Raw genomic sequence first — 13,250 nt, 5'->3', positions numbered from 1 at the left:
ATGCCTATAATCTTAGCTACTGAGGAGGTTGAGATCTGAGAATCAAAGTCCAAAGCCAGCTCAAGCAGACAATCAAGTCATCTCTGATTAATCAGGGGGAAAAAAAGACCAGAACTGGAGGCTTGACTCAAATAGTAGAACCCTAGCTATGAGCAAAAACACCCAACAAGAGTGTGAAACCTTGACTTCAAGCCCTAGTGCCAGCACACAGAAAAGAAGAGAAAAAAATTAACAAAGAAATAATAGCTGTAGAGAACATCTATTCAGATTGATGCATAGTGGAAAATGTTGCCAAATAGAAGTGGAGTAAAATGTATTGATAGAGGATGTGGCCTGGGATGCTCTGATTTTCATATTTTTCCTAAACTCCCACGCCAGCCAACAGGTCTCCTTCCACCTGCTCACATATACTAAAAGAAAGAAATGGAAGAATGTGAAGAGATGTGCATTAGTAGCCAGTGACAGCCTCAGTCAGCTGTTTCTTCCCCACCTCACTGAATGAAGGGAAATGACATCATCATTTTGTTTTTGCCATCCTCCCCTGGCTTCTGCCACCTTTCCAGGATGGCAGGCTCCATGGTCCTTAGAGCTTCACTAGTAGAAATGGTGATCTATGGGTTTGGCTTTAGTATCCTGGGAAGGGAAGATGGTTGTGTGTTGGTCAGGTCCTAGTAACTGAAGGGAGAGATTGGCCTTCTCCTCCCCTTCAGCATGAAAGGTAGCAGCCTCTTCTGAGACTCTGATGTTTGCCTTTGAAAGAACACCGGCTGCTCGGTTTCCAGAGACTGTGAGAGACAGTGTCCCCTGAGGAGTAGGGGTATGTGCCCATACTTCAGGCTGCAGGAACATGCTGGCTGCCCTTTTCCTAAAGGAAGAATGATAAGGGGATGCATCTCAGGATATGTTCCCTGGTGATGCCAGCATCAGGGCACAGAGGCTAGGAACATCATCCCACACTGGCTGTGTTGTACAGTTAGGCTATAAAGATGGACAGCTGGGGGCAGGAAGAGCCAGGGGTTCGGCCTGCAGTGGCTCCGCTCCACACAGCTGTCGTACACAGCAGCCTGCTCTCACAATCAGCTTAGATAGCCCACAAGCTCCTCTCAGCAGCTGTTGGGTGGTGAGTAGTTGTGTTTTCCTGATCCCCCCCTCCTTTCTGTGTACAGCAGCCTCTTGGGGGAGGTCAGCAGACCTCTTGAAGGAGATGATTCCCAGGCCTTCGTGTTTCTGGCAGCATGTGCACAGAACTTAAAGAGGAACCAGTCACATTGCAACGGCCCCTTGGGCCCCTCTTGGAATGAAGTAGGATTTGGTAGTAGGGAGGGATGTGGGCCTCTTTGACTTCATGCTTGGAGCTAATGACTTTCTCCCTTGGTGGTGGTGGGGGTGCTCCGGCAGTAAGCCCTCCACCCCTGACTTCATCTTGGGCCCCTTGTTTTCATGCAGTTGAGGAGGGAAGTGGTACATGGAAAGCTCTTTTGGGGGCTAGGAAGGCTGGGGAGGAGAAGGAGAAGAAATAGTGGGTGGAGAAAGGGGAGCATGAGGATAAGGAGTGGCTATCATCAGATAGTCAGGCCAAAGGGTTAGAACTCAGAGGGCAGAATTCTGGCTCCCTCCTTTCTAGAAATGTCTCTTCCCTGCTCATTCTGGAGACTTTGAGGTTCCTGCAGTCATACTGTATGTAGAAAAGGATGAAGTTGGAGCCTCCTGTCTTGTTTTCCTAAGATTTCCAGGCTCCTAGGCCTGTGCTGCACACATGGGGTATAAGAGAGAAAGATGTAGAGTTCCTTATGCTGTGCTGGTTTACAGCTGGTTGATTGAGGAAAGATAATACTTGGCCCATCCTTAGGGAGCATCTGGACTAAGTCTGACTATAAAACTTATATGAAAGCCATAAAAGAGAAAAGAGGAGGGCAGCTCTATTAGGCCACATCAGAAAGGCTTCCTGGAGGATGCAGGCTGGGGTGATTCAGCCTGGAGGGCATACTACAGGCTGGGCGTGTTCAGCAGGTTGATGAGCAGGTGCAAGAGGACTTCACAGGCCACACCCGCAACACAGGAAAGCATGTCCGCTTCCCAGGCCTGTTGCAAAGCTGCTCTCTCTCTCTCTCTCTCTCTCTCTCTCTCTCTCTCTCTCTCTCTCTCTCTCTCTCTCTCTCTCTCCCTCCCTCCCTCCCTCCCTCCCTCCCTCCCTCCCTCCCTCCCTCTCTCCCTCTCCCTCTCCCTCTCCCTCTCCCTCTCCCTCTCCTCTCTCTCTCTCTCTCTCTCTCTCTCTCTCTCTCTCTCTCTCTCTCTCTTACTCTCTCTTACTGTTTCTCCTGCAGACACCCCTGTCCTGGCAAGAGCCGGAATGTGAACCCATCAGCTCCTCTACCCACAAGCGCTCAGCATCCTGGGGCAGCACAGACCATCGAAAAGAGGTAACTACCCTCTTGACTATCTGGTCAGGATAGCTGCCTCTTCTTTGTCCCTTGGCACCACAGTTCTGTGCCCCAGAGGGCAGCCACATTTCTCACCTCCTTTGCCTGCACTCACTCTTATCCTCAGGAGAGTCACTGAATCCCATCCTCCCAATAACCTTGGTTTCAGACCCAAAGCCTCCTGCTAGTGAAAGGCTGAGCCTGTCGTTCTGATGCCTTCCTGTGTCATTCTCACCTTGCTTGGATCCAGATAAGGGGTTCAAAGACTAAAGGAAGACAGGAAACAATTTCCTGTGAACCAAGAGCCCCCAGACTCATTTACATTTTTGGTTTTTGGGATTGTTTGTTTTTGACTTGGTTCTGGGGTTTGAACTCAGGGCTTGGGCACTATCCCTAAGTTTCTTTTGCTCAAAGCTAGAACTTTACCACTTGAGCCACAGCTCTACTTCTGCTCCTCCTCCTCCTCCTCCCCCCCTCTTCCCCCCTCCTCCTCCCTTCCTCCTCCTCCTCCCCTCCCTCTCCCCTTCCCCTTCCTCCTCCTCCTCCTCCTTTTCCTCCTTCTCTTCTTCTTCTTCTTCTTCTTTTTCTTTCTTCTTTCTTCTTTCTTCTTCGTTTTAGTAGAGGTAAGAGTCTCATAGACTTTCCTGTCCTGTCTGGCTTTGAACTATAGATGTGAGACATTGACATCCAGCCCCAGCATTCTTTTCAATGGAAGACAAAAGTAATCAATCCTGTGTTCCTAAACACTTTGTCCTTGGTCCTCCTGCTGCTTCAGAATGGACCAAGATACTGAAGTTGAGTAGAAAGAAGAACAATGTAGGCTGGAATTCCCTGGCTCCCAAACTAGCATTTGCTCACATGTTACAAGGTAACTTAAACAAGGTCTACTTGCCGGGACTTATCCTCAACTCCTGCAGAAAAGGAAGTTGTCTTCACCCTCCTCATTTCTGAGAACAGTGAGGAAATTGAAGTAAATGCACTCGAAGTTTAATGATAACATGAAATTTATAAATATTTAACATTTTCAGTGTCAGGAACAGCAAACAACTTATTCACACTAAAGATAGAGTCAAGATACGAGTGAGTCCCAGTGGCAATTCGAAAAGCACTTTATCCTTGGCTATTATTGCATATTTTGCAGCTATGCACAGCAGCTCTTAGTTTCTGAATTCCATTTTTTGTTCCCATTTATGTAATTTTGCATCGCTGAGCATTTGCCAGCAGATAGCAAGAAGGTCCAAAATTATAAATGGAACAGTGATAATATTTGGAATTGTTAATGGTATTCTCTAATTGTTACAGGGTCAAGTCAAAATGTGGTATTCATTGTATGGTCTACCGTAAAATGGGAGGCTATATTTCAGCTTTTCCTGGTCTCAGGATCTTTGAAATAGTCAAGAATGACCTTTAAGGAATGGACTGCTCTTGGCATTCACAAACACTAATTTCTTTTGCTCTTAACAGCATAACATTCTACTTCTTTGTAATCTGGGACAGACAAAATGGTTCCAACATTGTGTACTTTTACTTGGATGGAGACAGATCCATCTTGGGGACAGGTAGTACCTCAAGAAACAATCAAATAGTCTAGTTATCCATCGTGCCTGAGGATCTGATCCTCACAGGTTTTAATACTGCTGGTGTCTTCTAGAAAATTAACTTGCATGTTCTTTTTTGGGGGGAGGGGAGGGGGTCATGGGGCTTGAACTCTGCCTGGCCGCTGTCCTTGAGCTAAAGTGCTCAAGGCTACCGCCCTACCTTTGAGCCAAGTCCCACTTCCCATTTTCTAAAGGTTAATTGGAGATAAGAGGCTCAGGTCCTTTTGTGCCTGGGCTGGCTTTGAAGCTCGATCCTCAGATCTCAGCCTCCTGAGTAGCTAGGATTACAGGCCATGGAGCCACCACACCTGGCTCCATGTTTTTTTTTTTTTTTGGCCAGTCCTGGGCTTGTGCTCAGGGCCTGAGTGCTGTCCTTGGACTTTTCTCAAGGCTAGGGCTCTACCACTTGAGCCTCAGCACTACTTCTGGCTTTTTTCTATATAGTAGTACCAAGGAATCAAACCCAGGTCTTCATGCATGCTAGGCAAGCACTCTACCACTAGGCCAAACTCGCGTCCCTCCATGTTCTTTTTATGTATCATCACCAGCCAGTTGTTGGGGGGCCATATCTGAGAGGCAGGGCTCAAGGCCTTTCTGCTCTGCTTCACCTCCTCTCCCCTCTGTTTCTTGTCTCTTTCTCTCCACTGCCAGATCACCAAATTGAAGCAACAACTGCAGAGGACGAAGCTGAGCCGCAGTGGGAGGGAGAAGGAACGGGGATCCCCCATCCAAGGGGACCATGCTGTGCGAGGAACAGTGAGGGTGGGTATTACCTTTGACTGGCTCCCTTCTGGGTATTACTTTTGACTGGCTCCTCCAGTGCAGGCTCCCTGCTGAATGGAATTTTCTTTGCTCTTACAACACTGAGCCCTACCATAGTGTGTGCTTTGGTGGCCAAATAGGTGGCCAGATGAGATTTTAGTTCAAAAATGGACTTACCTGATCTTGCCATTCTGAATCTCTGCCATCGCGCCCCCCCGCCCTCATCTCTGTGTAAGTGAAGCAGTGACTGACCTCTGAAAGCCCTAGTTTCCAGAGAAAGCTCACTAGGATGGGCCTATGGTAAGCTGTCCTGAAATTCTGAGTGGGCGTGGCCATCATCCCCTGGTCAGAACCAAGAACTGGATAGGACATGGTAGGGTTTCATGAAATTCTTTCCTTTGCCTCTCCACAGATGTCCTCAGGATCCCCCGTCCTGCGACTTAGCCCCTGTCTGCATAAGAGCCTGGAAGGACTCAACCAAGAGTTGGAGGAGGTGTTTGTGAAGGAGCAGGGTGAAGAGGAGCTGCTGAGAGTGAGTGTGGCCATGCCCAGGGTACTCTTAAGGAGCTCATGCCATCTCTACCTGGTGACAGTTTTCTGTCCTTCATGGACAGTTGCCATGGAAACCTCCCCACCCCCTCTGGGACAGAATTACATGCTACTTTTTCCTGCAGTCTCAGGCTCATTTTCATACTGATACAGTACAATTGAAGAATGCCAGTTGAACAGTATTTTTTGGTATGTGTGCTGATAGTGGGGTTTGAACTCAGAGCCTGAGTGCTATTCTTTTTAACTTTTTTGCTCAAGGCTGATGTGCTACCACTTGAGCCACAGCCCTGTTTCTGGCTCTTTTCTCATGGACTTTCCTGCCCATGTTGACTTTAAACTTTGATCTTCAGATGTTAGCCTCCTCAGCTAGGATTTCAGGCATGAGCTGCCTAGCTTAGCTGAGCAGTAGTGTGTGTGTGTGGTATTAGAGCATGAATTCAGCTTTGTGCTTGCTAGGACAGGTGCTCTACCACTGAGACATGTGCCCAGCCTTTTTCTCTTTAGTGACTTTTCAGATAAACTCTCATACTTTTCAGATAGGGCCAGCCTTAGACTATTCTCCTACTTCTGCTTCGTGCAGTGTTAAGAATACAAGCGTGTACCGCCATGTTCAACTTGTTTGTTTAGGTGAATGTCTCAAAAACAAAAACTCATAATAGGCAAGTGTCTCACTGGCTTTTTGCCCAAGCTGACCTCAAACCACACTCCGGTCAAGTAGCTGAAGGCATAGTCATGAACCACTACACCTTGATCCAGAATTAATATAACTCTAATGACCACATGTTCCCATGCATGATTTCCCCCTGGTTGATTTTTAAATTGAATTCATGCAAAATTTCAAATATACATACAAACACATGCATGAACCACTATCTGCTGCTTGCCTGCAATGGCTCACAGCAGGTACTGTATCCTGGCACTTTGCCTCTAGAATGTCCCTCTGCATTTGTCACTCAGTGTTTTGTTGCAGAGTACAGCACACAAGAGTCCCTGCCCTCGTGAGGCTCACAGCCTGGTGAGGTGACACACTGATCACACTCTACACATGAACAAATGATTATGCCTGTTATGAATGAAAGGAATAAAGTGTGATGGGAGGAACAGGTATGTATCTCCTAGAGTGAAGAAAGCCAGAGAGAAAAATGTCTTAGGAAATGGTGTTCTGTGGTCATTGTTGATTATGAATACAGGCTGACAGGAAAGGCACGGGGAGTACCTTGGGGTTAACTGCAGTGCCACAGACCTGAGAAGGCCTAGACTGATTGTCTCCCCTCCTCCCTGCTAGATCCTTGAAGTCCCTGATGGACACCGGGCACCCGCTCCTCTGCAGAGAGGCAGCTATGATCATCCTCTCCTGGAGCCAGGCAACCTTGCCAGTTCTCCCTCCATGGTCCTGGCATCCCCTCAGCCTTCTGGGCAGGCTAGCCTTGAGGAGCTGGCATCCTTCCCCAGTGACAAAGGTAAGCTGAGGAGCTGAGGTGGCAGGGGGCTAGCTTCAGGATAAAGGGGGTGCTTCACTCTCCCTTCCTCCCTCCCCAGCCTCAGGCCAGCATTGTGACTTCCAAGCCAACTAGACTTATCTGTGAGTCACCTACCCTTTGCCCACTGTGCCAAAAATAATAATGGTGCTTTACAGCACATTCTGATTTGTGGCTTATAACGTCTCTGCACCTATACTTTTACTTAATCTTCAGTAGAATCTAGAAAAGCAATCCCTCTATCCTGGTGTTATGACTAACATGGAAAGCCAGGACATTTCCATTCAGATGTCCCCTCTACTCAATTCCTAGCAAGGGGCCTCAAGGCCATTGTAAATGATATAAAGCAGGAGAACGTGTGTCTTGTCCAGCATTCCTCAGACTGACCCAAGCTGACACTTGAACTTTCCAACTTCAAATCTCTGCTTCTCCCTGTACCCCGGTTCTTCCCAGACAGGTTACGACAGGGATCCCTGTTATCCACGCTGTCTGATGTGAGGTTCCCAGCCTATCACAAGGCCAAAGGCATGACCTAACGATACTTGCAGATAAATAGAACGTAGTGTAAGGAGGAGTAAGTGTGCAATAAATACAGATAAAGTCAATATTTACAACCTAGGCAAAGTACATTCCTGGTATGGAAAGTGAGAGGAATTTCATCCTCTGAGGGAGGTTGAGTCAGGTTGCTTCTTGGCGCTGATACAGGAGCATTCTCCGAGAGCAGGGCTAGATTTTCCAGACTGTGACCAGAAAGAAGCTGGGGTATTCTGGCAGGCAGGGCATGACAGTTTCAGAAGGATAGTAGGAAGGGTCCCTGTAAGTCTTGAGGTCCAATCCCCATCTGCCTCCTGGAATGTAGAATTGCTATGAAGTCTCTTCCCATCAAGTGTTTTTGTTTGGTTTTGGTTTTGGTTTCCTGGAGGGAGAGTGCTTTGAGAGGAACCCAGGGCTTCATATATGCTTAGCAAATATTCTTAACACTAAGCCATATCCCCAGCCCTTGGCTTTGCTTTCTTTTTCTTTTTCTTTTATCTCAGTTGTGGGACTTAGGGCCTGGCCACTGTTCCTGAGCTAGCCCTCTACCATTTTGTGCCACATCTCCACTTCTAGTTTTCTGGTGGCTAATTGGAGATAAGAGTCTCACTTTCCTGCCTCAAACCACAATTCTCAGATCTCAGCCACCTGAATAACTAGAATTACAGGTGTGAACCACCAGCACACAGCCCCCTTACCTGGTTTGTTTGTTTGCTCTTTTTGTTAATTCTGGGACTTGAACTCAGGGCCTGGCACCGTCCCTGAGCCTCTCTGTGCTCAGGGCTAATACTCTACCATTTGAGCCACAGTGCCACTTCCAACTTTTTCTGAGCAGTTTATTAGAGATAAGAGTCTCATGGATATTTCTGATCAGGTTGGCTTTGAACTGTGATCCTCAGATCTCAGCCTCCTGAGTAGCTAAGATTACAGGCGTGAGCCACTGGCACCTGGCTAGTAAGAGGGGTTTTTTAAGAAACCAACCGGATTAATAGAGCCACTTGGCCCCTTTTATACCCAAGGCCTGAGCTGAGAAAAACAGAGGCCTTTCCTTCCTGTTCACTGGACTCAGTCTTGCTTTGTCTACAGCCTCCTCTCTGGGCCACCCAACCTTCCTTGAAGAGGGCAGCCGGTCTCCAGTCCTTGCCTTTGCTGCCTCCCCTCGGCCCAATCACAGCTATGTCTTCAAACGGGAGCCCCCAGAAGGCTGTGAGAGAGTGCGTGTATTTGAGGAGGCCACGTGAGTACATCAAATGGAGGTGTGGGAGGGAATGGAGGGCCAGCCCCATGTCATCCCACCTGACAGACCCTTCTCCAGTTGTGGTGTGTCTCCTATCTCTAGAGGTGTGGTCAACATCAGATTATGAGTATTACCATTTTTTCCATGATCAAACTTGTTGACATTACCTACTCTGAGCACTTAAATCTTTGCTTATCATTATCTCCATAGAAACCTGCTCTCTGCCCACATGGCAGCCACAAACACAGCAGGAGCTGGAAAAGAAAGCTATCTGAAACCTAAGCCCTTTGTTTCTTCTATTTTTTTTTTATCCCATCCCTGGGGGAAGGTATGAGGATTTGCTAGACCATAATGAGAGAGGGGAGGAGGGAGAGAGGGAAGGAGGGAGGGAGAGAAGAAGGGAGGGAGGGAGGAAGAGAGAAAGAGAGAGAGAGAGAGAGAGAGAGAGAGAGAGAGAGAGAGAGAGAGAGAGAGAGAGAGGGAGAGAGAGAGAGAGATCTTTCTGTGTCTGCTAACCTCAGATATCTGTTTCTGTCTCTCCCAGACAGAAATTTCCAGTCCTTACAAGTAGGGACTAAAGAATATTCTCATACCTGATTGGGTAGTTCAGAAGCCATTCTGCTGGATCTCTTTCCAGTTCCTTCCCCTTAGCAAAGGACTAAAAGTGACCTTTCCAGGCCCACACTGTCTCCCTCAGAAGGCCTAAGAACTCTGGTTTTCTCCTGCAGCTCCAGATTGGCCTGGGCAGATTCACACTGGAAGTTGTGGTTTTGATGGCAGTCAGGAAGTTTAGTCATGGTGTGGGAGTGTTTGGGGCATTAAGAGCACCATTTGTATCTCAAATGAGGGAGAGGAAACCCAGAAGGAAGGAGTTCTGAAGAAAACCATTGCTAGCAGGACTGTACTATCCTTGCCCCTGGTATGCTTCAGACCCCTGGGTCTCGGGAGTGCTATGCAGGAAGAGACCAGCTTTTGTAGCTCAAGCAGACTGGGCTCTTTGCGCTTTCCCTCAGTCCACGTTGTAAATGCTGGCAGAAATTGGGTTGTTGCTTACCCCGATTCTTTCGCAGGCTCTTGATGTCAAAAGTGGTCTTAAAGTGACGCCTGCAGCTTTGTGATCCATATGTCAGACCACCAGGTCCGTCAGTTATTTGTTAACATGATCTATGTGTGGAAGTGTGCAGTTCCCGAGGTCTCTGCATTTTACCTGTTGGGAAGTTCTTGTATGTAGCAATTCCTTTGTCATAGCTACTACCATCTCTTAAGATGGCCTGGATTTCTCAGGGAAGCTGTCAAGCTACTTAGGGTCCCACTGTTTGCCTTCGTCTTCTCTGAGTATTGCTCTGTGTTCTCTTGATCGGTCACACACCCAGAACATCTCTTCTCCTGTCCATTCCCCACCCCTCCACAAAGTAGGACTGTTTTTTTTCTTTTCTTTTTTCAGTTGTGGGGCTTGAACCCTCAGGCTTGGGAGTTGTCCCTGAGCTCTTTTGCTCAAGGCTAGCGCTCTACCTCTACAAACCAGGGTATCACTTCCAGTTTTCTGTTGGTTAATTGGAGATAAGAGCTACAACTTTCCTGGCTTTGAACTGAGATCCTCAGATCTCAGCCTCCTGAATAGCTAGGATTAAAGACATGAGCCACCGGCAGCGGCAGTGGCATCTGGTCAAACTGGGATGCTTTTATTTATTTATTTATTATTTTTGCCAGTCCTGGGGCTTGAACTCAGGGCCTGGGCACTGTCCTTGAACACTTTTTGCTCCAGGCTAGCACTCTACCACTTGAGTCACAGCCCCATTTCCGGCTTTTCTGTGTATGTGGTACCCAGGAATCGAACCTAGGGCTTTCTGCATGCTAGGCAAGCACTCTACCACTAGGCCACACTCCTGGCCCCAAAGAGTCAGGATACCTTGCAGAGTGTCTGTACTCTCAGGCCTTTGCTCACATCCCAGCACATGAGTCTGCCACTGTTTGCCACCACTTCTCTTACTGTACCTGACACCTTGCTTTGCCTGGGTCTTGAAACTATGGATTTCTAGGATTGAAATCAAAGTCCATGTGTCAGTCTACATACCAAGTATATATTTCTGTGCCTATAATAATCATTCAACAATGACCATTAGTGACAGAGATCTGCCATCTTTTCCACCGTTTGTCTTCTTGCCAGAAGTCTTACAGCCAGCAACTCCTCAGGATTCTTCTCTCTAGGAATACACACTCTTCTAGTTTATCATCAGGATTCCTCACTCAGGAATTTGCAAACTTAACTTCTTTCCATCCTTCCATTTTCCCCAAATAATGAGAAGAGCAGAGCCCATTCCTCTGTAAAGGTTACAGATATGGCCAAGATCACATGGTAAGTTAAAACCTAGGTCTTCAGAGAGGGTCTAACTGCCATCCTGATGGTTGTTGCTACTTTTCTTTCCAGCAAAATATTTCACAGTCACTTCTTTCAAATGAGTTCAAGAACTAGATTCTTGTAGCCAGTAAGTTTCAGAGGGAGACATTTTTGTCCCCCTCTACCCCCAGGAGGCAATAACAATGTCAAGAGTCCTCCTCTACTTCCCCCCCCCCCCCTGTGGTACTGGGAATGGAAACACATGCAAGCTTCACCACTAAGTTAGACCTCTAGCCCATGAACATTATCACAGCCTGGGGCATTCTGGTACTACTCACATCTAGTGGGTAGAGATCAGAAATGCTGTTAAATATCCCATGATCCACACAGTAGTACATCTCCTACCTCACCCCTGCAACTAGGAATTATCTAGCTCAAAATGTCAGAATGGCAAAAGCTGAGAGCCACACCTCAGACTACAGATTTAAGAAAGCTATTGAACTTGGATCTCTGCTTTTTGGCAAATAGTCTGCTCCTGACACATTTCCCTGATAATATCTTTCAAACGAAAGAATCCCTTGGTTTCTTCGTCTAGAAATCACACTATTGGGGAGCTATCCCTCCAGTTTCTAGCTGTCTGGTATTTCTTGAGGTTTAGTCCTACTAAGAGTAAACAGGCTAGAGAAGTGGCTCGGTGGAGAATACTTGCCTAACATGAGCAAAGTAGATATGCAGTACTATCCCCAGTGCTGCACAAACATGATAACAAAGATCTGAGGACCCTAAAGCCTATAGCCTTTATGCATTGGTCAAGTTGCCATCTGTTTGAGCAGAGACCCAACTCCCCTGCTGAAATGATATCTCCTGCCGTTTCTCACTGGCTGTTTCTCCATGTGTACATGTGTGTTTCTTCATTCTCCAGGTCCCCAGGTCCTGACCTGGCCTCTCTGACTTCCTGTCCTGACAAGAACAAAGTTCACTTCAATCCGACCGGTTCAGCCTTCTGCCCTGTCAGTCTGATGAAGCCCCTCTTCCCCAGCATGGGCTTCATCTTCCGCAACTGCCCCTCAAATCCAGGATCTCCTCTTCCTCCTGCCAGCCCCAGGGCACCACCTCGGAAGGATCCAGAGGCTTCCAAGGCCTCCCCACTGCCATTTGAGCCATGGCAGCACAACCCGCCATCAGAAGAGTCCGTGCTATTCCAGAGTTCCTTGGTAGTCTGAGGGGACCCCCCTCCACACTTAACACATACTCTACTATGGAGACCAGTGCCTTGGTGGCAGGCCTTTCGTTAGCTCCCTGAGTTGAGGGATGGGAAGGCCCTTCCCTCTTGACCTTCGAGCACTTTTGTCTATTGTGTCAAAGCCCCACGTCCTGTTTCTGATGGATATGGGCCTCTCTAAATGTGAGGGGACTTGCTTTCTCCATTAGCACCTGGGCGACTCACAACTCAGCACCTGTGTACCAGCCACGTCCCTCACTCGGTGAAACTCACCCAGGTCCTGAGTCTCCCCTCCCGGGGTGAGTGCAGTTGACTTAGAGGAGGCTCTTGTTGGCATGGAGCTGTGACTGAGGGAGAGGGGATGCACAGATGTCTTCCTACTCCACCTCTAGAGACACAGAAGAGCAGACCAGAAGATAGGTGCCCACCCTCACGCCTCCTTCTCTTGGAGACTGACCAAAGCGGCCCTAAAGGGCCATAACACTTGACCAATTCAGCTGCTGGCAGTGTGGGGAATCAACTGTTTTCCCAAGTGGCATTTCATCTCACCCTGACTAAAGATTGTCTTAAGCAGCAGCCCAGCTCCTGAGTGTGTGGTAGAAGGAGAGGGAGAGCCAGTGTTCCTATAGGTGACCTGCTGGCCCTGAACCCTCCACCTACCCATCCCAGGGCTGGGCTGGATTAGAAAAATGCCTATTTTTCTTGTATTGATGTAGAAACTCTATTTTCTCCCAAAGACACTATTTTTGCAGCTGTTTGAAGTTTGTATATTTTCCATATTGCAGAGCTTACACAAAATTGAAGAAGAATGTTAATGTTCTCGTTTTCTTGTTTTGTTTTGTTTTTGCAGATCTTGGTGTTAATAGACCAAATAAATAAGTATTCCCAGCAGTTTGAGATTCTGTTTAATATAGGGGAGGAATGGAGTAGAGATGGACAGTATCATATTGATTGTTTAATATTGTACTATTTTTTTTTTGCCAGTCCTGGGGCTTGAACCCAGGGCCTGGGTACTCTCCTTGAGCTTTCTCAAGGCTAGCACTCTGTCGCTTAAGCCACAGCACCACTTTCAGCCTTTTCTGTGTATGTAGACTTGCGGAATTGAACTCAGG

General features: G+C 47.6%; 1 protein-coding gene across 2 annotated transcripts in view; it reads left to right on the top strand.

Moving 5' to 3' along the window:
* Fam117a (family with sequence similarity 117 member A) overlaps window positions 1-13,035 on the top strand; it is a 51,970-nt gene extending 38,935 nt beyond the window's left edge. Inside the window, exons 3-8 of one of the 2 annotated variants that reach the window (XM_090350958.1) lie at window positions 2,325-2,420; window positions 4,670-4,780; window positions 5,193-5,312; window positions 6,615-6,789; window positions 8,428-8,578; window positions 11,839-13,035. In XM_090350958.1, the coding sequence (XP_090207084.1) occupies window positions 2,325-2,420; window positions 4,670-4,780; window positions 5,193-5,312; window positions 6,615-6,789; window positions 8,428-8,578; window positions 11,839-12,139 (954 nt within the window). In that variant the 3' untranslated portion in view covers window positions 12,140-13,035. The remainder of the gene's footprint in view (window positions 1-2,324; window positions 2,421-4,669; window positions 4,781-5,192; window positions 5,313-6,614; window positions 6,790-8,427; window positions 8,579-11,838) is intronic. The other variant, XM_090350959.1, reaches the window with a different exon arrangement.
* The last annotated feature ends 215 nt before the right edge of the window (window positions 13,036-13,250 follow it).

Source organism: Megascapheus bottae, chromosome 17, assembly GCF_031878675.1.
Source record: "Megascapheus bottae isolate mThoBot1 chromosome 17, mThoBot2.hap1, whole genome shotgun sequence".
Taxonomy (NCBI): Eukaryota; Metazoa; Chordata; class Mammalia; order Rodentia; family Geomyidae; genus Megascapheus; species Megascapheus bottae.
The sequence above is the reverse complement of the archived record's forward strand: the minus strand, read 5'-3'. Positions and strand labels throughout refer to the sequence as shown.